The sequence below is a fragment of the Bos taurus genome, chromosome 16, assembly GCF_002263795.3.
Source record: "Bos taurus isolate L1 Dominette 01449 registration number 42190680 breed Hereford chromosome 16, ARS-UCD2.0, whole genome shotgun sequence".
NCBI lineage: Eukaryota > Metazoa > Chordata > Mammalia > Artiodactyla > Bovidae > Bos > Bos taurus.
The window spans coordinates 12,019,874-12,042,393 of NC_037343.1; the positions used below are offsets into that span (position 1 = coordinate 12,019,874).

At 38.1% G+C, this 22,520-nt stretch overlaps 1 protein-coding gene and 1 pseudogene across 1 annotated transcript in view; one reads left to right on the forward strand and one right to left on the reverse strand.

Moving 5' to 3' along the window:
- Window positions 1-7,144: 7,144 nt before the first annotated feature.
- Window positions 7,145-22,520, reverse strand: part of CDC73 (cell division cycle 73) — a 90,514-nt gene continuing 75,138 nt past the window's right edge. Inside the window, exons 14-17 of the mRNA NM_001191272.1 lie at window positions 18,169-18,330; window positions 14,799-14,899; window positions 8,776-8,917; window positions 7,145-7,866 (exon numbers count right to left, since the gene is read on the reverse strand). Of these exons, the coding sequence (NP_001178201.1) occupies window positions 7,830-7,866; window positions 8,776-8,917; window positions 14,799-14,899; window positions 18,169-18,330 (442 nt within the window). The 3' untranslated portion in view covers window positions 7,145-7,829. The remainder of the gene's footprint in view (window positions 7,867-8,775; window positions 8,918-14,798; window positions 14,900-18,168; window positions 18,331-22,520) is intronic.
- LOC112441778 (calponin-2-like) lies at window positions 20,643-21,726 on the forward strand (annotated as a pseudogene).

The window sequence follows — 22,520 nt, forward strand, 5'->3', positions numbered from 1 at the left end:
TGACGTATCAGCTGGCACACTTGGTGACTATGTTTGCTTAACTTAATGTGAAGCGAACCTTTGACCAGTGAGATATGGAAGCTGGTGATTGTCTTCTTCCCTCTGTTATTGTTTAGTTGCTAAGTTGTGTCTGACTCTTCTGCAACCCCATCGACTGTAGCCCACCAGGGTCCTCTGTCCATGGGATTCTCCAGGCAAGAATATTGGAGTACGTTGCCATTTCCTCCTCCAGGGGATCTTCCCGATCCAGGGATTGAACCCAAGTCTCCTGCATTGGCAGGAGGATTCTTTACCACTGAACCTCCAGGGAAACCTTCTTTCCTGGATTCCCACCAGAATGGGCTGTCTCCAGTCATGGCCATTTATATGGCCTCTCACTGATGTTCTCGTGAGAGTGAACCAGTGGTTGTGCTTGACGAGAGAGGCTGATCTGTTTTACACCTTAGCAACCACCTTTCATTAGTGCCCTCATTTCCCCATTTATCCTTCTCTGCCCCTAATAAAGGAGCAGCTTGTCTGCCTTTGCCTCAGGGTCTGCATTCTGAGGAACCCAGGTCAAAACTCTATTTCTAAACAACTTGTTCAAAGTCATAGCTCTTGATTTTTCAATTTAAGACATTATCAATTGACTTTCTTCGTGAAAGATGAGGACTTAGTGGTTTTATATTTTTATTCACCACCCAATACTTTTTTTCTCTCCCTATTCCCTCTAACCCTGGAGAACGAAATGGCAACCCACTCCAGTATTTGTGCCTGGGAAGTCGCATGGACAGAGGAGCCTGGCGGGGTACATTCTGGGGCCAGAGTTGTACACGACTGAGCAACTAAACCTATCCTCTCTATTGGCTTCCTCGGTGGCTCAGGGGTAAAAAAAATTGCCTAATACAGCCAAACACTAAATCTATAAATATCCTGTTTACACACATAATTTTCATAACCACTTTATAATGTTGCTATTACCATCACCATGTAGCAAAGATGTGTTGAGAGGTTGAGTGGCTTGGCAGAGGTTACACAGTGGGGTGATTTCTAATTGGTTGTCTTTCATATTCATGTGAGATTCTCTCACAGTGAATCCAGGGAAGTTTACATAATCTAAATGTCCTTGGTGAGAGCTGAAACACATTTATAATCACACTCTACCAAATGCCTAAGTCTTTTAGAAAGTTGCTTTTGGCTAAATGGTGACAGGATCATAAACCTTACAGTCTTACGAAAGCACCCAGGGGCTACACATTTTTTAAAAATTTCATTTCTTGTGGAAAAAAGAAAATGTTCTTAGTTGTACTCTGTTGCTGAATTTTAACCCGGGAGTGAGAGATGCCTTTCTCTGTGAAACAGAGCAGGACACTTTTCATTTGTTTTTCCCTGAGGGGTTGGCTTTTGGGGCTAATTTTTTGTGGTAAGCTGACTCAGGGTCAGGGAATGTCAGGAGTGCAAAAGCCAACAGAACCCTGGACAGGAAGAAGAAAGGATGGGATCAGGTGAGGACCATACATAGAATACCTGTCCGGGAAGGGTCAGACCCTGGTGACATGGAGATAACCCATCAGTTAGCGCTGGATTCAGGTTCTATACACCAGGTTGGGCCAAAATTTGGTTAATGAAGCTTAAGTCCTAACTGGAGAAAAAAAGTTTAAGCTGGGGAAGCTGCAAAAGTCACCTTTTATAAAAGTGAACACATGCTGGGATTCCCTGGTGGCTCGGTGGTAAATTACCCGCCTGCCAATGCAGGAGACATGGGAGATGCAGGTTCGATTCCTGGGTCAGGAAGATCCGCTGGAGAAGGAAATGGCTCTCCACTCCAGTATTCTTGCCTGGAGAATTCCATGGACAGAGGAGCCTGGGGTGCTACAGTCCATGGGGTTGCAGGGTCAGACACGACTGACTGACCACCACCACCTGCAGCTAAATGCTGGGGGCAGGGGGGCAGGATCACACCACAGTTCTGCTTAGTCACTGTATCACCAAAACCCAAGCAGGATATGTTGCTGCCCAAATCCTACTGCACTTCTCCATGGGGTGGAGTTCCCTTATAATTTTTCTCCTCAAATTCCTACATCAACTTGCTTTAAACTACATTAATGCTCCTCAATTTATTTCATCATCAGTAACTCTCTTATACTTCCTTTCTGTGCTCAGCGGTGCATTATGGAATAAAAATGCATAACTAAGAATGCAAACTCTTTAAAATCAAAACCACCATAAACATTAGTAATGCCCAGCTGGGCTAAAATAACTAATGAGCCACGAACAAGTTCCTCTGATCTCCCCCAACCATTACAAATACACTGACTTGATCACATTACTCCATTTTAAAGAGAAACATGTTCATGTTATTTAACAAGTTTAAAAAAGAAAAAAAATCAATGCTATTACCACACTTACATCTTTAACACTGTAAACTCCATGACTGCAGTTCTGTGAATATACATTACCATATTTTTTCACAGTGAATGCTGTATGACCCAATGAACCTCCACTTAAGATTTTTTTGGCAAATGAAGCCCAATAAAATATCCAAATGTGATAAACAGAATCTCTCAGATGTCTTCTTATGGTCTCAGCCCTATTCAAATCAGTTTCATGATATAAATCAACATTCTCTAGATGAGGGTGAATTATAAACTGTAAGTAATTCTATGCCAAAGGATCTACAAATAATTATGAGACAGGCTCAACAGCACAGCCTTCTCCAGGGCTAATTTTTACTGTTTTTCTGTGGTCATTTAAGAAAACTGACAGGGAAAGTCTTCTAACCAACCATAAATGCTGATCATTATACAATTAAATATAAAAGGAAAGTGTTTTAGAAAATGAGAAAAAAAAAAAGCTTATTTGGCAATGTGCTGTTACTTATATACTAGCACCTCTGAGCCCTAAAACAAATTCAACATTTACAACTCATGCTACATTTATTTTAGTTAGGTGAAAGCTCATCCAAGAGCAGAGGTTAAAGGAACAGGGAGCAGAATAAAATACATATTTAGTGGGCACTTATGAATTGGATGGAAATTAAGTTTGAATATGGCCCATTAAACTCTTCATTAAAGACATTCTGCTGCAGAAGATCCACACATTATTACTGGCCCCACCGATATGATGCTGCTGCTAATGATTTGATTATGTGGGAGTAGAGTTTTTTTGAAACTAAAAGTTGGGATGCTCAAACTGTAAAGATAATGTAATTTTATCAAGATACACTCTTACTTCTACTACAACAAGGATATAGAAAACTTGACCATAACCAAGCTGTAAGTTCAGCCAGGCACATAGTTTATTATCTTTATGAAGAACTATGAGTCGCTGTATTATGTAACTTATTAACAGAAAAGGTGACTATAAATGTACTTAGTTTTCAAAGTGGAAACTTATATTGCATTTATTTCCCAAGCAGAGGAATAGTATGCTTAAAAAAAAGTCCCATGAATCATTTTACATAAAGACTTTCATCATCTATATCCTACCCCAAACTACAGTGTCTTCTTGATTGAATGTAATTTTTCTGTCTTCTTGGTTGGGGTGGGGGGGCGGGGAAAGAAAGAGAGAGAGAGAGAGAGAGAGAGAGAGAGAGTGTGTGTGTGTGCACGTGCGTGCATGCATATTTGCGGGGGGGGGGGTAATATTAAAGTACTACAAAATGTTTTATTCACAATTAAACCTGAGACTTAAAATCAAGTGAAATTAAATCAGAATGAGTAGAACACTTTATCAGGTTTCGACTTAAACTCTATTCAAGAACCATTTTGCTTAAGAAATAAAAAAATTGATAAATAATCACTGACACTGCCTATACCATGTACATCAACTGCATTACATATGAAGCACTATAATCAAACATGGAGGTTAAATAGCTTTTAGTAACTTTAAAGTGGATAGAAATGGAATTCAGTGGCAATATTCTGAGAGGTAGGTCATTTACTAAAATTTGACATAGTATCACCCCACTTTTTGAACTTTGGCAATAAAACTAGTTTTATTTCATTAACTTTACTCACTTAAATGGCACACATTTATAACTCCCAAGATATTCTTATAAACACTACCTAAAATAATACATAAAAAAAACAAACAGACCAATAACCTGGAAGTGTTATCACCTATTATCCATTTACTAAATGTAATTCTTTATACATCTATTATACATTGAAATTTCTTCTCTTACTTATTATTCCAACATGTTAATGTAGAAACCATGCTGGGGTCTTCAGTCGGCAATGAGCTGGCAAAGTGGCTTCGAGCTGGCCAGAACACACAGCACGTGGCATTTCAAAATTTCTAATCCAATTCTTAAGTCAAATTCAGTCATTTCTCCCCTTTTTATTTCTAAAGTTAATATACCATGGTTAGAGCAGTCCATTTCACATCAAATCCAACTGAATAATAAAAGCTCAGTCATATAATATTAAGGTTAATGTGATTATTTTTCATGGTTCTTTTAATTTTGACCAGCTTTTGTAAAGAATGCATTTGTAATATTATAAAATATACCACTGGTCTTAAAAAATTTCATAAACTAATTTATAAACTAGTAAGACTCATAGAACAGTTATCTGGAAGAGTGGCAATTTATTCCTGGCCATGTACATATGTATACCCTTATCATTACAGCTTCTATTATTAATACCAATAAAATAGAATTGCTATGTAATAAGAAATACGGCAACTAAATACCCCCCTCCCCACCTCCCAAAAAAAGAACAATGTCATCACTTTAATTTTATTAGGAGTCACAATATTTTTTATTTAGGAAAAATATTTCCTTCAATGTTCATTAGATAATGAATCTTATTTAAATGAATAATTTACTTTTACTTTTCTGTGTAGACCAATTAAAAAGTATGCCTCTTTCCTTTCATAAGCAAACTCTATTTGTCTAATTCTGCATGGCAGATAAGAAATTAATACTTTACTTCCTTCTACCTTAAAAATTATGAAATTTTCCTCTATGAATCAGTTATTTCTTTTGGACTGTTGTCACACTGCTGTTGAAAGAAAAAGTTAGTAAAGGATGGATACATGGGAAACAAATCATAAAGTATAAGACTAGTTTATAAGGAAATATATTAAACATTATTTAAATATTAAACAAAATATTCCTACATTAAATAAATAAGACTTGAATTTGTCATGTGGAACTCATAGGCCAATACCACCAATAATGGGGATGGTCTAGTGCAAAAGGTGGCCACAAAAGAAAAAAACAAAAACAAAAAAAGGAGGAGACGACACAATATTTAATTGTTTTCATATTTAACCAGTGATTTTCAATCCTTTTTGAACATAAAATTACCTGAAGGACTTTTTAAAAATACTGATGAACGGGTCTCATCCCAGACAAATAAAATCAGAAACAGGATTCAGGTAATGGAATGTTTTAAAGGCCCCCAAGTGATTCTAGTATACAGTCAGAGTTGAGAGCTGCTGATGGAAACCCACAAGCTTCTGATTGTTGCCCGACTCAGAAAGGTACCCTATGAATGAAGAAAAGGAGCTTTATTTTACTGGTGGGACAAGACACGGGTGTCTCCAGTTACTTGTGGATAAATCAAGCTTACTAATGTGTATTTCATTTCCATCAAAATATGTGCATAGGAGTCTTCATTCACTGTAATTCTATATTTTTAAGCTCCAAGATCAAGTAAAGTCAATGCTTTGTAATAAACCAGTTATACTGAAACTCCATCACTCATTCATGCACAGAACGTTTCCTGAATGCCTACTATGCGCAAGGCACTGTGACAGGCACTGCTACAGGACCTGGAGTCATGACAGAGGAAGAGTGACTGGCCAGAAGCTTGGTCTTTTTTTTTTTTCCCTTAGAACTAATGGCTATAAAATGAATTCCATGGACCTAGACAAAGGAATGAATTTTTAAAAAAGGAAAAGAAATTAAGTATGTATTAAGGGTCTACCCGAGTTTAAGATACATGAAATAGCATATTTGTACTTTTCCTAATGATTTCCAGAGCCTTTGAATACAAGTAAGGCAATTCAAGATAGAAAAATAAACCCTATTGAAAGTAGATGTTCTGAGTTATAACCACACTCTGTAAAAGTAAATTTCATACATAAGTATAAATACTAAAAATCTTTATAGAAAGGTAGTTCATGTCCACTTGTAGTAGTCTTAACAAGTAATCTTACATTAAAATATTACAGATTCTAGTCCTTGACTATTTCATCATGGAGAAAGTTCATACAATACATAATTTATTTTGAAAACAATTTATATACTGAGAAATTCTAATGTGAACAAATTTGAATTTTCAAGAAGAAAGGATGCAGAGAAGGTAAGAAGTGGGGGGCGGGGCACAATCTGTTCAAATCTTATACATATCCTAAATCCTAATAATTTAAAATGCTGACCGCTTTTTTCCTGAAGAACCTAGTAAATTTCATATGAATAAATACTTTTCCTATTCATTACTGACATGGACTTTTGTGGTTACTTAAAAAATAAATAATAAGTGCTTCTCATTTTTATGACAGCATTAAGTTTCAAAATGAGGCTAGGTAATGTCAGCTTAACCCAGAAAGGAGCTAAATGTCGGGGGAGGGGGAGGACCGGAATGGCATAAGATGAATGATCAGCAACAATTCTAGTGGTAAAAACTCTTTAGGGGAGTAAAGGGTCCAAGTTGCTTTTTAAGGAATAAAAGATGGATCAAGACTCAAGAAAAATGCTCATTCATTGTACCTTGGAGGCAACACTCTGTCTAAAGTACAGAAGTAGTAAAATATTTTACTAAGTTAAAATATAGGTTTTATATTTTATACGATATTGAATACACACATAAAAATACCAGTGTTTTCATCTTGTTTCTGTTCAGACACTTAATTAAGCAAATATGTTCTTTGGTGTCTGGGAGAGTTATCAATATTAAAGATAATGGAAGATAAGAACATGCCTAGAAATAGAAGACGCAAAATCCTATACCATATAAAGGAAGAATTGAAGGTGGACTTAAGAGAAAAGATAAAGTTACACTGCAGAAGGACTTACACATTTCTTTCCCCCGAATCATATTCTGGCTCCCAAAATAAAAAGTATTATAGCCTATTAGGTTTTTAATCTTGTGTTTTGAGATTTTTCAAGTGGAAAGATATCACAGATAGAAATATATCACTCTAAGTTTTAAAATTACCAAAGTCAGTGAGAAGAATGTACATTCATTAAATGTATTCATTATAAGTAAAGAAGTCTTGAAAAACTGAACAGTTCAACCAAAGCTGAAGAACTGTTCTTGATTTTTCATTATTCCTTTTTAAATAAAGAGAAAGTATAGTACACATACAGGCTGACATTTTGACTCATTCAAAAGTCACATCCCTTTGCTTGGTTTTTGAAGTTTCAGAGACTAAAATTTAATACCATTCATAACATAGTATTTTCAATAAAAGGAATTAAAGAGCAATGAAAAATCAGAAGCAAGATGGCTTAGAGAGCCTTATAACCTCTACATATACACACATTTGTAACCTGTATTTATTTTCTAGAGAAACAAATTTTAAGTGATGCTAATGTAACCAATGGAGAAAAAACTTCTATCAAAATATACAATTTCCATTACAGACTAGAAGACTAATATTAAAAAAATAGTTGTAAGCCAAAAAGTTTGCTTATATGGATGACAGGCATCATCCCTTTGAAGCATAAATCATCAAATAAGGTTTTATAAAAGATCGATCCGTGACCTTCTTCATTTTTAAGTTCTTGATAAATTCATAAAGCTTCAGTCCCAGTCTTTTGAGCATGGTGTATCATGGTATATCCGCGGTGTTATCATCTTAATTCAGATTTCCAGAAAAGCAAGAAAACAAGTAACTCAGAATCTCAAGTGGGATTTGTGCTTTACCATGTACCTGAAAAATATTATAATAGGTCATAATGATTATAGGAATTTTAGAATTTTTAGAATACTACATGTAAAAATAAGTATTGGTATTTTTAAAGCTTAAAATCAACAGTGGAACAGGATGTTTTGCTTTCTAAAAAGTAGATACTGTAACCTTTGGGAATATGAAGATTTCTGAAGTAAGCCAGAAAAACCATTCATCTTATTAATTTCTACAATGTAAGGGCTTCTGGCTAGGATAATAAATGATTCTCTTTAATATATTATCAATTACAACCACTGGGTTATCTCAATCATCTCTGACTCTGAGGAAACACATAATATTTGGAGAGAGACCAAGAAAGTTACAGGCTTTAGAAAGTACCTCAAATGAGAACAGGTTCAGTGGTACTGTGATCATATGCTGTCCTTACTTTCCAATTATAAAACTGATATTATTGTAAAGGGCTTTAGAAAAAACCAATTTATACTAGTAATCAGGATAAATTCAAAAACCAAATTCCTTTCACAAGCTACCAGGTACCCATACCTCGAGTCAGAAACCTTTCGAAAGGTCCTGTCAAAAAATGAAGGGACTGCTTAAAGCCAGTTCCTTGGATAGACAGAAAACAAGGTTCAGAAAAGTCACAGGGTTCATTAGAGCCAAATCACAAAAACAAGACCAAATCTGAGTCTTTGAACTCAGCTTTAGTATTCTCTCTACTAAGCTTTAAGCCCTTTCTCCCTTTGTTTCCAAAGTCAATACAACAAAGATACTTTGCTAATTACCTATTTTAGATCAACATCAAATTAAGCAATGTTTGAAAGGGGAGCTGCGGGATATGGTTCACAACTTTAAGGAACCTAAAATACAACTGAGAGACAGGAAAACTACTGCAGTAAAGCAGAAGTAAGTGCATTTTAGGATCATGATTACCTATCCAATGTTTCCCAGAATCGTAAGAAAACTGGTCTGTCCAGATGACGTTTGTGATAGCTGAGTTCTAATACTGTTACGTCCCATTTTTGAACATTTGGGTCCAGACGAACTTCATCATATTTGAGATGGAAGGCTTTAACTAGAAGTAGGAGAAATAATGTTCTTTATTCAAACTGTAATCAACATTATAAAAATATTTTATAAAGGAATAAAAAACCAACCACAGACAGTAACCAAAAAAACTTAGAAAAAAAAAAAAAAGTTCAACCTTTCTTCTACTGAAAAAGCTTCATTACAACCTAAGTGATCTCTAAAATAGAGGCTAAGCACTATAGTATCTCCCAAAACATTTAATTCAACAAAAATTTACTGAGGCTTATACACGTCAGCCACTGGGGACTGCAATGAAGAATGAAATAAAATAAAATGTGTATGATCCAGTGAAGGATAATAAGAAAATGCCTACTCACATAAAGCATGATAAAGGTAGTAGAATATCACAGAAACACCAGAGAGTAGTTTACCCAGATTACGGGATTCAGAAAAGGCTTGGATAGGTAGGGTGGCATAAGAATTAGGCAAACACAGAAAAAAAGTGACCCAGTTAACAGAAGAGCACGTTCAAACAGAAACTGGTTTAGTTTAGAAACTAAAGAAATTTAACAAAGTTGTATCATGCAAAGTAACACAGGAAATGGATGAAGACCACAGAGGTTCAGAGCAATGTTCGTCCTAAAGGTCACATTAAGGAGCTTGCGTGGTTGCCTAAGAGACATGACGACCCACTCTGCAAAGTGTTTCAGTTCAGTTCAGTCGCTCAGTCATGTCCTACTCTTTGCAACCCCATGAATCGCAGCAGAGACCACTGATACAGTATAAAACCTAGAGAAGAGAGAGCGAGCTCTGCTCTACTGGGGAGAAGAAGATACACATATGACAGGAAAGATTCAAGAGCATGTTCAAAGAGAAACTGGTTTAGTTTAGAAACTAAAGAAATTTAACAAAGTTGCATCATGCAAAGTAACACAGGAAATGGATGAAGACCACAGAGGTTCAGAGCAATGTTGGTCCTAAAAGTCACATTAAGGAGCTTGGATGGTTGCCTAAGACATGACGACCCACTCTGCAAAGTGTTTAGCAGAGACCAATGATACGGTGACTGCAGCCAAGAGATTAAAAGACACTTACTCCTTGGAAGGAAAGTTATGACCAACCTAGATAGCACATTGAGAAGCAGAGACATTACTCTGCCAACAAAGGTCCGTCTAGTCAAGGCTATGGTTTTTCCTGTGGTCATGTTGGATGTGAGAGTTGGACTGTGAAGAAGGCTCAGCGCCGAAGAATTGATGCTTTTGAACTGTGGTGTTGGAGAAGACTCTTGAGAGTTCCTTGGACTGCAAGGAGATCCAACCAGTCCATTCTGAAGGAGATCAGCCCTGGGATTTCTTTGGAAGGAATGATGCTAAAGCTGAAACTCCAGTACTTTGGCCACCTCGTGCGAAGAGCTGACTCATTGGAAAAGACTCTAATGCTGGGAGGGATTGGGGGCAGGAGGAAAAGGGGACGACAGAGGATGAGATGGCTGGATAGCATCACTGACTTGATGAACGTGAGTCTGGGTGAACTCCGGGAGTTGGTGATGGACAGGGAGGCCTGGCGTGCTGCGATTCATGGGGTCACAAAGAGTCGGACACAACTCAGCGACTGAACTGAATGATACGGTATAAAACGTAGAGGAGAGAGAGACAGATCTGCTCTACTGGGGAGAAGATACACATATGACAGGAAAGATTCAAGAGGTAATTAGCAAGTGGGACACGGTAAGAAATGATGGGACATGGTAAGAAATGATGAAAAAGAAGAAGAACTGGAAGCTCTCTAGAGAAGGTGACCTAGAAATAGATATTTACTTGATATAAAAAGAGTCTAGCAAAGATCCTGAAAAACAGGATTTCGGGCAGAAGCAAGCTCAGAATGCCCTACCCAAGAACAACTCTCTGTAGGCAATGTCCTACGTGTAGATCCTACTCAGCCATGGTAAAAAAAAAAAAAAAAAAAAAATTCTGAAATTTATTTCAAATGTGATAATAAACCACTGGGTAGTTTGAACCAAAAAGGTGAAATTATTTTCACTTTCAAAAGCTATCTCTAGGGAGATAAGAGACTCCAGGACAAAACTTCCCAACAAATGTATGCTGCCAAGGTTGACAGGTGACCACAAAACACTGACTCTGAATCTTCCTCTTTGATCATCTATCTGGCTGGACCATCCTCGGCAGTTTATCACTGTATCTGCAATCAGTTTATCATCAGTGGAGTGTTAGTTTTACTTGTGCACATGGAGGACGTTTTGCTTTTCTTTCCATTTTTTGCTTTCTCTTCCAACATTCAAGATATAAACATTACTATCACCATTATGATCTCTAGTATTAGGAGTTTCTAAAGAGAAAAATGATTGACTGTTAATTGTTTTTAATAGCTCTTTATAGACTGCTTGTTCCATATCATTTGCAGGCTTACTGGCTTTTGATGTTAACAAGTAATCAAGGTCTAATTCTTGATTAAAATACAAAATAAACCATTTGTGACCCTCCAGTGGCCCAAAAAACACATAAACATTATTGCTAAAGTATTTGCTTTTATACATAAAGGTCTCCTCACTGAGTATATTATTTATTTTGAATTTAATTCAAATTAATCAATTTAAACCAATTCATTAAAGGGACTGTATGTTATGGATTCAGAAAAGCCATTTTCAAAATACTTATTATATATGGAAAAAATATTTGTTTCTTTAAATTTTTAAATCAAATGAAGTCACTATTCAGTATTCTCTGCTTATTACACGTTTCTCTTTTCTGATCTTCTCATTATTTGTTTCAAATCATTCTTAAAAATACATGAGTTATAATTTTTTAAATGACTTATTTAAAGTCACAAGGGCCAATAATCCCCTTTACTAATTTCAGTAGATTTAGTTTACATAGCATTTATTTTTTACATTTTGTGTATTATTTACAGAATACACAATTTTTAAATTAAAACTGAATATCAGAGTTCAAAAAGTTTATGTCACAAAACGAGGAAACAGTTTCTTTCATCACACAAAGTATCTTATTAGCATGAAGCAATGGTGGCAAGCAAACTTATCTTTCTTATTCAGAAAAAGACATAGTTTTTAAGCCTCACCCAAAATAGAAGAAATAAGATTCTTTCATATATAGACAGTTATCTGGGAGTACTAAAGCAAAACTTTACAAAATTTGTTGTTGTTCATTTTCTGCAAACTGCATGACTGTTGTCAATACATTTTTTGCAGAAACAAAAAAACAGAAAAGGTGCTCTCATATAGCATTTTGGTAGATGATGGCACGGAAAATGACAAAGGGACGAATAGAGAAGATTATTAAATCAGAAAATTTTCTCAATGATAACCAAAAAATTTGAAGAAATTGTCACTTAAAAATCTTGGACTTGAAGCCTAAAAAACAGTATTTTTAAAAATCAGTATCAAGCTCAAATTTCTCATAATTTTGAAAAGATTTTATTTGGCAATTTTATAGAGTTTAATATTTAAGATCTTCTCTAAACCTCTGTATTTTATTATGCAGCACAAAGAAAATACATTTTTTCACCAAGTACCCTCAGTTTATCCCTATGCTATACAGATATTATCATTTTCCATGTAGACTGGGGGAAAGGTGAGAAGCTATAACAGTCAAGAGTTAATTTACAGCAAGCAGACCAGCTAAAAGCTGGAGATGACATATTTCTAAATTTCTGGCTTATGCAAATTATTAAAAAAACTGAGGAAAAGAACAGTCTGGAGAGGATGGAGAACATAAGACAACAGATTCCTCTCGGAAGAGGCAGAGTCCAATGCACCAATGGGACTTCACAGGGAGCCACCTGGTCATCGGTGAGACAGAGAGGCCCATGCATCAGCCAGAGACATAACTTAAAACTAAGGACAGAGATGGTGACGGGAAGCCACCAGATCTCCTCGAGTGTCTATAATTAAAGCAGGAGAGAAGCAGGAACACAAAAATGTCACTGATGTCACTGAAAGCCAGAGGAAAAATAGCTAGAGTCTGAATAAATTTAACAAGCCCTCAGAAAAGAACATTTTAAGAAGAGGAAATGGATCAAGAGTAATATTATAAGGAGACCAAAAGTAGCCACTATCTGGATCCCTGTGGGAGCGGTTCAGCAGGTGAGCAGGAGAGTACCACCACAGCTGCTTGTGATCAAACAGAAAGCGAGACAACTGTTTCAAAGGCTTGGCTGTGGAGGGAAAGAGGAAGCCAGAAGAAAAGGTGAGGGAAGAGGAAAGGGTTTTTTCCCATGTGTTTAGATGGAAGGGCAAGAGTACTTTCATTTTAAATGCTGGTTAAGTAAAGAAGGAAGGTTTAAGAGAAAGAGTAATTCATGGAAGAAAATCATAATTGTTAACTTAAAAAAAAATTCTCTAAGTCCTTATCTAAGTTTTTGAAGACTAATGATCTGAACAAAACCACAATTAAAAGTTATGTTCTTAATGAAATTTGGAGAGTATTTTTATCTTCAAGACATTCTAATCACTGTTTATTACAGTACCAGTCAACAAGGCAAGCAAGTAGGTAAAACACAACAAAATTAGTGTTCAGTGACATTTTGCTTTCATTAAAATTCCCACTCTCTCTGTATCTTTGACTTCTATTTATCAAATCTGTGCATTACTCAGGTTTTGGAAATAACAAAAAAAAAACTATCGTCATATTAGCATTCATTTTAAAAACTGAATGAAGGTAGGAGAATGATGATTAAAAGCTTTCAAGCTTGGGCAGTTTTCGGCCTAAAAGAATGGTGGCACCACTGACAAAAACTAAACTGCTTTATTTAAAACAACAAACAGCTGGATTTCACAGTAGCACAATATACATTCAAAATAACTAAAGATGTTATTTCTAACAAACAAACTTGTTTCATGAGGACACTTTTTAAAACATGATTTTATTACTGATACTAACTTCACTGGGTACTCAAATTTAATAATAATTTGAATATCCCTACGAATAAAAGGGCTTCCCTGGTGGCTCAAATGGTAAAGAATCTGCCTACAACGCAGGAGACTCAGGTTCAATCCCTGTGTCAGGAAGACCCCCTGGAGAAGAAATTGGCAACCTACTCCAGTACTCTTGCCTGAAGAATTCCATAGACAGACAGAGCAGCCTGACAGGCTACAGTTCATGGAATTGCTATTCAGTCAGACTTTAATTCTTCTACTTTTGGTGTATTAATAATGCCAAAATATGACCCACAAAAGATATGATACATGAAATTTACATCTTTAATAATAGGTGTCTACAAAATGCTTCCCAGTGCCATGCTCTTTTCTGTGCTGATGACACGAGACTCAATGAGTCAGACCACGCTGCTCACATCCTGGAACTAGCATTACAGCCACGGAGGACTTACAATACAGATATAAACATGAGGTCAAGTCAAGCAACGAATGTTACCATGAGATCACCAGTAGAAAGTAAAGGCTACTTCCAGGACGGTCAGAGGAGGGGGTTCCCTAAAGGAGAGAGTAATTGGCTGAGATCTGAACAAACAGAAAAGGGCCACTTCTGCTGCAACCATTTCAGACAGCGGGAACAGCAGCCAACAGTCAAGTGGCATTGTTAGTTCAGCAAAAGTCAGCCTATTTAAAGACTGGCTGTATGTACATGCAACAAGATTAATGATTTCTAAGCAACCTACAAAGTAATTATTGATGTTGAAACATAGGCAATACTTCACTTTTAGATATAAATACACAGAAAATATTAATATTTCAAAGAAGACTTTTAAAATATTTCACAGGTGTTTAAAAGTAAAAATATATGGTACTTAATAAGAATCCTTTGATATACACACCACATGTACAGAGCCATAGATGGCTCTTTCTCTTAAATAATAAAGCATTTGTTAATTTTATTTTTAAATAATAAAACATTTCTACATTAGATAGGCAGTAAAAACAAAGAGAATCTTACTTTTAGCAAATATGTCAACTGGTGATCCATCAGGCAAAAGCCACGGCCAACCTTTGAACTGCCAAGCAGGACCCTGCACAAAAACTGCTACGACCCGGTCCCTGTTAGCAGAGAAGAGGAAAGGGAAGAGTGGAAACTGAGTAGCTCAGGCATTCTCAGTTACTACAACCCTTAGGGAAAGAGTCTCACCATCACTCCTGCAGTGGAGTCTCCTGTCCACATGTCTGTGAGGGAAACCACAGTGCTGCATGTCCACCATTCTCTTTATGTTACAGCAGTAGAGAACGTTAACGACTGCTATAGTCCCCATGCGTTGTTTTTAACACCTAAGTCATTTAAACATAATTACATGCACAGTCCTTACATGAGATCCTTTCAGAATTTTATCTCTGCCTGATCTATATTAGTGGGCCTATTTTTCTAAATGTAATAGGGAACAATAGTGTATCTGTTAATTGAAAAAGTTGGTTTTAAAATAAAATCATTTAAAATTCAAACACATCTTAAATGTTTCACTTTAATTAAAAATAGCATAAATTACAATAGTTCAGTATTTTGAATTCACTATTCACTAAAGCTCCAACACCTTATTTTGAGTTCTTCTGATTATCTGGAAAATAATCTGAGTACAGAAATCACCTAAACTTTTAAACTTTTTCGATTGTTTTACAACTATTTCACTCACTCTGAATTCTCTACTTTGTGTGTGTGTCTGTGTGTGTGTGCACACGTGCATGCTAAAGCAACTTGTTTTTCCCAGACATTTAACTTCCTGTTCCTAAAAAAGCACAAATCTCTTTCTGGGCCCTACATTTCATTAGTTTACAAAGTATTAATTAACTTGAGAAATTACAATAAAAACAACTACCATAAACAGTTTAAGCCTACAACTAAAGAAGTGGAAGCAAAATCATAACATTAACAGTAATAACCAACATTGTAAGATTTACTACAAGCATTCACAATGTTCCAGTGCTGGTCTACACAACCTATTCATGTCTATACATTTAAACTTCAAAATAATCCTGTGAGGTAATCTATTACCCCTATTTTACAGAACAGCAGAGTATGCTGGAGAGCAGGAGGCAGGATGTGGGGTGGGAGGAAGAGCGTGGAGAAGAGGAGGGTGTGGAGAGAGAGAGGGAGGAACCAATGACTGACCTTGTGCACCAGTCATGCTACCGTCCTATACGGGGACTGATAAATCATGACAACAGCCAACTCACTGTTATACTGGAAAACAGTTTTGACCTCATGACTCCCTTAAAGGGCCCTGGGAATGCCCAGAGGACCACAGACCATACTGTGATAATCACTGCGTTAGATGGAGACTTTACGCATCCAAGGGAATATTAAGCCAAGGTTACCTTCAAGTTAAAGACCTACAACAACATAGTTACTGTGAAAAACCACAGCTTAAAATTCTTAACAGCTCAAAATTTCTTACGGTTAAAATTAAATCTTAAATTAAAAATTTCATAGGATGTATGCTCCACACTGCCTAAACCATCTTTGGGAATGGAGCACACTATTAAATGGCCTCTCAATTTTATGACGTAACTTGCAGCACACACTAGTTGAAGGACAAAGGTGCCTGCTAAACAAAAGGGAATCTGTCAGACAGAGGTCACCCAGATCCTTCTGTGTCTCACAGGGTCAGCAAGGAAGCAGGATAATAAAAATACTACTCCCAGTGAATTCCCAAAAGGACAATTAACAGAGAAGAGAAGAAGAAAGGTAAGGAAAATACTTTCCCTAGGTTATGACACTGATGGCCAGGGCCGAAGCTAATATACAATAGCAGTACAATGCACAATGACGGCACTTGCACACACTGCATGACCGTTTCCTGCAAATATGTGCAAACATACAAATGACATAACTTTCTACTTATTACAAGTTTTAAACACACCTGAAATTCTCATCTTACACTTCATTTGTAACTCAAAGTATCTCTGTTAGGTACTAGGGCAGAATTCTAATATGAGAGCCCTTAATTCTTCACTAAAATCTTTAACATACTAGTATTCTCACTGGCTTGATTTTCTAATATCTGAAGACTAATGAGTATGTCAAAGGTAAATTTCAGCTAATGAGTCAATGTGTTACACTCTTAGTATCAGAGAAATGCACACTCAGACTGTGTATTTTTATTCTGGCTTAGATTAATGAAATAATTTAAGGTAATTCATGTATCTGAATATATAGGCACTTTATATTATAAATAGCTCAATATTTTATTAAAGGATATTTTAATTCAATAAAAGAGCTGAACTGGGATGATGATGCTATTATTTTCATTAAATTATCCCCTCACTATAAAAGTAACAATGCTTTCACTTACCATTTCTTTACCAAGGAAAATTTGAATTCTCCAAATCAAAAATCTAAAATATAGGCCCTCTAAAACATCAGTCTACTTGTTTTGTTCCAAAAGCTGATCCAGAATAAGTGGACAAGTGGAAAGACTTTTTACTGTTTTCCACAAGTTTATGCTTCTTCTTCAGTTCAGTCACTCAGTCGTGTTTGACTCTTTGCGACCCCATGAATCGCAGCACGCCAGGCCTCCCTGTCCATCACCAACTCCCGGAGTTCACTCAGAGTCACGTCCATTGAGTCAGTGATGCCATCCAGCCATCTCATCCTTTGTCAGTGATGCCATCCAGCCATCTCACCCTCTGTTGTCCCTTCTCCTCCTGCCCCCAATCCCTCTCAGCATCAGAGTCTTTTCCAATGAGTCAACTCTTCGCATGAGGTGGCCAAAGTACTGGAGTTTCAGCTTTAGCACATTCCTTCCAAAGAACACCCATGACCAATCTCCTTTAGAATGGAGTGGTTGGATCTCCTTGCAGTCCAAGGGACTCTCAAGAGTCTTCTCCAACACCACAGTTCAAAAGCATCAATGCTTCTTCTTATAGACATCCAAATTATATTTACTTAATACTAGAATGTTAACCGGAGAAGGCGATGGCACCCCATTCCAGTACTCTTGCCTGGAAAATCCCATGGATGGAGGAGCCTGGTAGGCTGCAGTCCATGGGGTCGCAAAGAGTTGGACACAACTGAGAGACTTCACTTTCACTTTTCACTTTCATGCATTGGAGAAAGAAATGGCAACCCACTCCAGTGTTCTTGCCTGGAGAATCCCAGGGACAGGGGAGCCTGGTGGGCTGCCGTCTATGGGGTCACACGGAGTCGGACATGACTGAAGCGACTTAGCAGCAGCAGAATGTTAACATTATTGATGACTAAATTAGATACTAACACAGGTTTCAAGGATAGAATTCAATATCTCGAATTCATGATAAAATTTGGTATTTGTTAATTACACAAAAAATGAAGGACTACATAAAAGCATCAATTAACTTACCAGTCCTGAGGCATTAGTTTAAGGGGCTGGTCGACTACTCTGTAAGGAACTGTGACACTAATGGCAGTGCCCCCCGGTTGCATCTGGTCTTTTCTTCTCTGAATTAGAGTTTCATTTTCTCGTTGGCAGCCTTGTTTCTTCTTTTCATCTGATGGAACAAATCTTTTAAAAAATAGGGAGACAAAATGATTCTACAACAATCTTAAATGAGAAAGAAACTGTACTGTGAAATTACTTTTAAAATGATAGTTTTAAACCAAAAACATTATTTTAAAAATAAACTCACTCTGCATGTACAGAATATGGGTCTTTCCTTTACACGCCAAACAGAAGTCAAGCTCGCCAAACAGAAGTCAAGCTCACTTACGTGAGAGGTCGGTGTGTGTGAATCTCACATTCAGACGCAATTTGTTTGTGTTGCTGTGACACTTAGCATCCCCATGGTTCCATACACAACCACACTAATCCTTGATTTCTCAAATGCTAATAAAAGGGAAATTTTACTATAAATCAAAGATCACTTGAAATGGAGCTGATGTGGCTAGATAGAGATAGGTGATTCAATCCATCAAGGAGTGTCACCAAATACCCCTTTCCACAAGGTAACCACCATGCCCACCAAGATACAGAACATGTGCAACAGACCAGAGAAATTTCCTCCTGCACACTTCAGTAATCCCTACACTTCTTCCCTGACAGGCAACCACACAACTCTGCTTTCCATCATCACAGGTGACTTCTAGGAATTCTATATATGGAATCACACAAGAATGTACTCTTCCATGCCTGGCTTCTTTCATTCAATTTAACATTTCTGACATTCATCCATGCTGAGGGGCAGACTGGTAGTTCATTCTTTTTTACTGTTGAGCAAAATTCTATTGTATGACTCTGACACAATCTGTTTATACATTCTCCTGTGGTATATTTGGGTGGTTCCAAAATTGGGGTTATTACAAATAAAGCTACTATAAACACTCTGGTATAAGCCTTTTTACAGACATATGTTTTCACTTCATTCTCTTACATAAATACCTATGAGTGGAACTGTTGGATCGCAGGATATGTTTAACTTTAAAAGAAACTGTCAGAAAGTTTTTCAATGTGGAATAAATTATAAAGAACATTCTAAAGGCATCTCTGAGCTCGCTGCTGCTGCTGCTAAGTCGCTTCAGTCGTGTCCGACTCTGTGGGACCCCACAGACAGCAGCCCACCAGGTTCTCCCGTCCCTGGGATTCTCCAGGCAAGAATACTGGAGTGGGTTGCCATTTCCTTCTCTTGCTAGCTAGCAAGAAGTAAAGAATCCTTGGGCCAGAGAACTGAGTAAAGAATGGAACTCAAAAAGGTCAGGATAACACTGCAGACTTCAACCCATGGAAGGCAGTGGCAAACTAATTAAACTTAAGTTTTGTCTCTTATTTCACTAGACTCTTGGAAGAAGAAACAAATCACATATTCTGCTCAAGGTAGAGAATCTAACAGAAATTCCTTCCTTCATAAAGTTAGGACTCTGGGAGTTCAGTATAATGTAAACCAGAAATAAACCTACTGCCCACCCGTTTTCCTAACCTCGTCTCAGCCCTAACCAACACCATGACAACTGAAAGAAAAATCAAATCTCAGAATTGTAAACTGGACCTCATTTGGATTTAAAGCAAAAATTAACAACCCTGACCACAGTGGTTGGTTCAGAAATACACCTGTTACACTGTACAAGCCAGGCAAACAGGATTTAATCCCAGGATTTTTGCTGGAATTACTGGGAAATGAGCACTGTCTCTTTGTGGTGACTGGTAACTTGGAGTTTCTGATACGTCATCTTTGCCCCTGAAGAAGGAGAACCTGCCTAAGAGATAGAGGCACCAACTCCTGCTTATTTCATTTACTGAATTCAACTGTGTCAGAAGCCAGGACTTTTCAGTTATGTTGAGCCAATTATTTTTTACAATAAAGCTACTTTGAGTTGATTTTTAATACTTAACACAAAAAATTATCTAACAAAAACAACCAGAACTGCACAATTGCCTGGATGGATATCTGCAATCTGGAGAAATATTCTGACATCCACCGACTCTACCATTATTTATTTATTCCACTTAACATTCTATGACTATGAAGGAGTATGGATAATATGATTAAAGTCACCAGTGTTTAAACAAGTAACAAATCTCTAAAATAATTTCCTTAGTATAATATAAAATGCAAATGAGATATCATTAGACAAGTTCCAGATTTTAAGTCTATGTATCATTTTGAAAAATGAACAATTTTATCAGTATTTCCCAGATTAAAAATACAGTTTTCCTTTCTTCTAAATAAAAGAAGTTGAAATTTGTGTGGGAAAAAAACAAGCAATAATATCTGGTGTTAAAAAAAACCTCAAACTGAGAATTTAACGTGAAGCTATCGATGTTGGATTGCGTATGCCACCAGGTGCTTATCAAACGCAAAAGCAAATCTTCGCCCGCCAGCCATGAGCTCCACGCACTTCAACAAGGGGCCCTCCCACAGGCTCTCGGCCAAGGTCAAGAACCAGCTCCAGTCCAAAAACGACCCTGGAGGAGGTGGAGCTCTAAAGCCAGATTGAGGACTGACCGGCCTCTCCATCAACCCGGACTTCCAGAAGGGTCTGAAGGACGGGACCATCCTGTGCACATGCATGAATAAACTGCAGCTGGGCTCAACCCCTAAGACCAACCGCTCCATGCAGAAGTGGCACCAGCTAGAAAACCTCTCCAACTTCATCAAGGCCATGGTCAGCTACAGCATGAACCCCGCTGACCTGTTGGAGGCTAACGACTTGTTTGAAAGTGGGAACTTGATGCAGGTGCAGGTGTCTCTTTCTTGCCCTGGCCAGGAAGGCCAAGACAAAGGGGATGCAGAGCGGCGTGGACACTGGCATCAAATACTTGGAGAAGTAGGGGCGAGACTCTGATGATGCCACCGTGAAGATGGGCCAGTGCGTCATTGGGTTCCTGTTGGGCACTAACAAATGTGCCAGCCAGTCGGACATGACCGCTTCTGGCACCAGATGGCATCTGTATGACCCCAAAAACCATATCCTGCCCCCCATGGACCACTTGACCATCAGCCTCCAGTTGGGCACAAATAAGTGTGACAGCCAGGTGGGCACGACGGCTCCAGGGACCCGGTGGCACATTTACAACACAAAGCTGGGGACAGACAAATGTGACAATTCCTCCATGTCCCTACAGATGGGCTACATGCAGGGTGCCAACCAGAGTGGTTAGGTCTTTGGCCTGGGCTGGCAGATATACGACCCCAAGTACTGCCCTCAGGGCCCAGTGGCACCCTCAGAGTGCCCCCTCTACTACAGGAGGAGGAGGGCTCCTGAGACACCCGTGTGGGTTGTCTTCCCACATCATTGCCCTATCTGGGTTTTCCTGTTTTTTGTCTTATTTTATGTCAGAGTGCTACCAGTTAAGAGTCTGGGGGAAAGGGAGAAAGGCCATAGCCAGATGCATGTGGGGTGGGGGTTCCCACCAGGGCAGCTCCAGGCATCAGGTTTCCCAGCAGACTTTGGGCCAAGCTGTTAGGTCAGGGAGAAAAAGAAACCCAGGCAGGGAGGGGAACTGGCCCTGAGTAGCTTCCGGTTATACCTACCCCACTTCTCTTTTTCCTGCCAATCAGTCTGTGGTTTCTGGACCCACAGAAGTTTCAGGCAGTCTTAGTCAAACGAAAATACTTTGTTCAGGGGAGTGTGTGTGTGTGTTGGGGTTGGGGGGGAGGGCGGCAGGGGTGGCAGTGATGCTGACAGAAGGTCAGACCATAGTCCCAAAATATTTTAGGTCTCATCGATTTCCCGAGGACCCTCAGACCACCAATCCTGGCCCCTCCCAGGGGCCTAGTGGGGACACTGAGGCCCAGGCAGGACAGTGGAGTTCTGAGTGCTTGAGACAAAGCCGGCCCCCGCTCCCCTCACTGCCCGACCAAGTACTGCACAGGGACCCCCACCCAGAGGCCCCCACAGGGATCAGCCCCTTCCCAGGAGCCCTGGGACCAAGAAATAATGTGAAATACCAACTGTGGACCAAAGGAAATAAAACCTCTTTTGGGGGCGAGGCGGGGAAGCAAATCTTCATTCTGGAACTCAAAGAATTTCTATAAGAAAAAATTCCAAGGAGAACAAACAGAAATCACAAAATGAAAACAAAGAAAACCACTAAATGAACAGTTAAAAGACAAAAGAAAAACCCCTAAATCACAAGGAAACAAGGTATCATGAATGAAACAACAGATAAAAGAAAGCGATTAGTAAGGACTTCCAATGATGCAGCCATCAAAGACCAAACTTGTGAAACAAGCCTGCAAGTATGTAGAGGGAAAAAGA